This window comes from Nicotiana sylvestris, chromosome 8, assembly GCF_000393655.2.
Source record: "Nicotiana sylvestris chromosome 8, ASM39365v2, whole genome shotgun sequence".
Taxonomy (NCBI): domain Eukaryota; kingdom Viridiplantae; phylum Streptophyta; class Magnoliopsida; order Solanales; family Solanaceae; genus Nicotiana; species Nicotiana sylvestris.
Window position 1 is genome coordinate 65,020,402 of NC_091064.1, and position 2,996 is coordinate 65,023,397.

The window sequence follows — 2,996 nt, forward strand, 5'->3', positions numbered from 1 at the left end:
GCTAAAAAATAATTACGGAGCATGAAGGCTCAATCTTTAATCAATTAAACAATGTCAAAAAATTTCAACACGATCTCACATCCCAAAAATACTCATAAAAACATGGAATTCAACCTGCTAGGGCGACGAGAAAGGCGATTAGAGAGAGAAAGTTGAGTTTCGAGCTCCCATGGCCAATCCGGCCGGTGGTCAGCCACCTACTGTGGCGGGGCCACCTCTACAACCACCCCTCAACAATCCCCAGCCATCGACGACCACAGATAACACCCAAAAACCAATGGATTATGCGAATGTTCTGAAGCCTCCGATGAACAGTACCATGCAGACTGCTACTGCTGCGTCTGTGGAACCAATTGCACCTCGACGAGTTAAAATCTTTCAGGGACAGCCAACTGTGTGCTTTACTGAAGTTGAGGTTCGACGAATGAATATAATTGAAGGGCTTCAGTATGCAATTATGTGCAAATTCTCTTATGGTTGGCCTGACATCAATGAAATACGTCGGATAGTTCCATTGCAATGTGGAATTAAGGGTGAGTGTAATATTGGATTTTTATGTGACAGGCACATTCTAATTCATATGACTTTATGGCAAGACTATGTTGATTTTTCTTCAAAAAGTGTTTATCATGTTAAAGACAAGTATGGGGAGGAGTATCAGCTAAGGACCTTGATTTATGATGAAAAATTTAAAATTGGAGAGGAAACACCTAAGGTTATGGCTTGGATTTCTTTTCCTAATCTGTTGCCTACTTATTTTGTCAAAGAATGTTTATTTTCTTTGGCTTCAGCAGTAGGAATTCCACAACACCTAGATTTGGCTACTATTAAAAAGACGAGGCCTAGCTGTGCTCGTGTGAAGGTGTTGGTGAATTTACTGGATGAGCTGCCGAAGAAAGTGAGAATGGATATTCTTGATGAGGATTCAGGTTGTTTGAGAACGGAGTGGATGAACATCAAATACGATTACATTCCTAAATATTGCAAGGAGTGTAAATTGCAAGGGCATGATATGATGGATTGCTGGAGGTTACATCCTGAATTGTTACCAAAGACATCAGATGAGAAGTAGGACATCAATGTGACTGACAAGGTTGCTAATACTCAACATGGTAAGGGGGCAGGTCCTTTGATGATCTTGTCAAGTGGTAAGGTAGTTGGCAATCCAAGTGCTCAATGGAAGGAGGTACGGGATAATAGAGGTAAAGCTAAGGAGAATGTAAATGAAGGAGGTACAAAAAATGGGAAAGAAATGGTGCCTGTTAAAACAAATGCTACTGTGACCATGAACAATCAGCAGGTGCAGATCACAAACAAATTTGCAGCACTAGGTGATGATGAATCTAATGAAGTGCAGGGTAAAGAGTTGGCAATCATAGAAGAGCTGCAGGAAATTAGTCATGTGGATGTTGCATCCCCCTCAAAGAAAAGAAAGAAAGGCAATGGAAAACATAATACTCAAAGTGGAAATGGTAATCAAATGGCAAGAGGTGAGGTGCAGACAACTCCGAGAAGTACAGCAGGAAGGAAAAAAGAAGCAGCATTTCAGCAAAAACAGCAGATAGGCAATGAGGGTGAAAAACTTAATCCTGCAGCTCCAGAGTTTAATATAAGTTCAGCTGGTGTAGGTTCAACTAATGGAGGAAGTGAGGCAATGGTTAATAAACCCAAGGAAACAACAGCTCAATGGGTCCAAAGGACCTTCATAGGCAATACATTGGTGGAAGTCAACACATCTTGTAAGGACATTCCTTCACAGGATACAATGGTTGAAATGGAGATGGTCAACATTCCAGAAATCCAAACAAATGAGAATTTCCTTCCTCAGATGAAGGAGAGAGTACAATGGAGTGGAGGTAAACTTTGGTCAGAACAAAGGGAAGATGATTCAGAAGAAAATCAGGTTCCTGTAGGGGCTAAACATGATGAAGAACCAGTTCTTGAAGAAAAAGAAGAAGAGGAAAAAAGTGTAAATGGAGAGGAAACTGTTACAGTCACAAATAAAGAAGAAATTGCTGCAGAAAAGAGGAAAACTGAAAGGGACAACAACAATGATGAAACAGCTGTCCCAAAGGAAAAAATTGATGCAAAGGAACAACACAGAACAAAATAGATTCAGGAAGGCAACACAGATTAGTTACATATAAAGGAAGGAGTTGGCACCGATGCAATTGATTCAGGAGGAATTGGGGATGGTGTAGTTGTAACTGGTAACTTGGAGCAATCTAGAATGCAGGATATGAAAGAGCAAACTTTGGTGCCTAATCTGCAACACAAGCATGATGTTAGTGTTGCTGATGCTCAGAAGTTTAAGGAAGTAGAAGATAAAGATGCAAGGGCAGGCCAAGATCTAGATGAAGAGTCCACAACTCAAAATTTCCAAAATGTAGCCAGGCAAGGTGATTTGTCTCCCAGAATCATTGAGAAGGCCAAATCTGCAGCAAATGGGAGGAAGAAACATCAGAAAGAGAACCCAACCGTCCCTGCATGAGGAGTTCAAACAAGGAGAAATTTGTCACTTTCTTTATCCAAACAGTAATGGATGCTCTCATATGGAATATTAGATCAGTTAACACTCAGCAAGCATTTGAGATGCTGATCAAATCACATAGAAAGAATCACTATGAATTCATTGGTTTAATGGAGCCTATGCAACAAGAAAGAACTTTGGAAAAGTATAGAAATAGAATAGGCTTTGCTCAGGCGATTGCTAATATATCAAATAAGATGTGGGCTTTCATAGATGAAGTATATGAGGTTACAGTTATGTATAACTTGGTGCAGCAGTTAACTCTAAGGCTATATCACTCTGAGACTCATGTGGAATTTGTTCTAACTCTGGTATATGCTAAGTGTGATGCTATTGAAAGGATTGAACTGTGGGATTCATTGTATTATATGGCATCAGATATGACTATTCCATGGTTGGTAGGAGGTGATTTCAATGTTATATGGGATGAGGAGGAAAAATTTGGAGGTCTTCCAGTACACTTGAA

At 40.0% G+C, this 2,996-nt stretch overlaps 1 protein-coding gene across 1 annotated transcript; it reads left to right on the top strand.

The window, feature by feature from the left end:
- Positions 1–1,132: 1,132 nt before the first annotated feature.
- Positions 1,133–2,113, top strand: LOC138875139 (uncharacterized). The gene has a single exon (XM_070153961.1). It carries the CDS (start codon positions 1,133–1,135, stop codon positions 2,111–2,113), a length of 981 nt encoding a protein of 326 aa, XP_070010062.1.
- Positions 2,114–2,996: the final 883 nt, after the last annotated feature.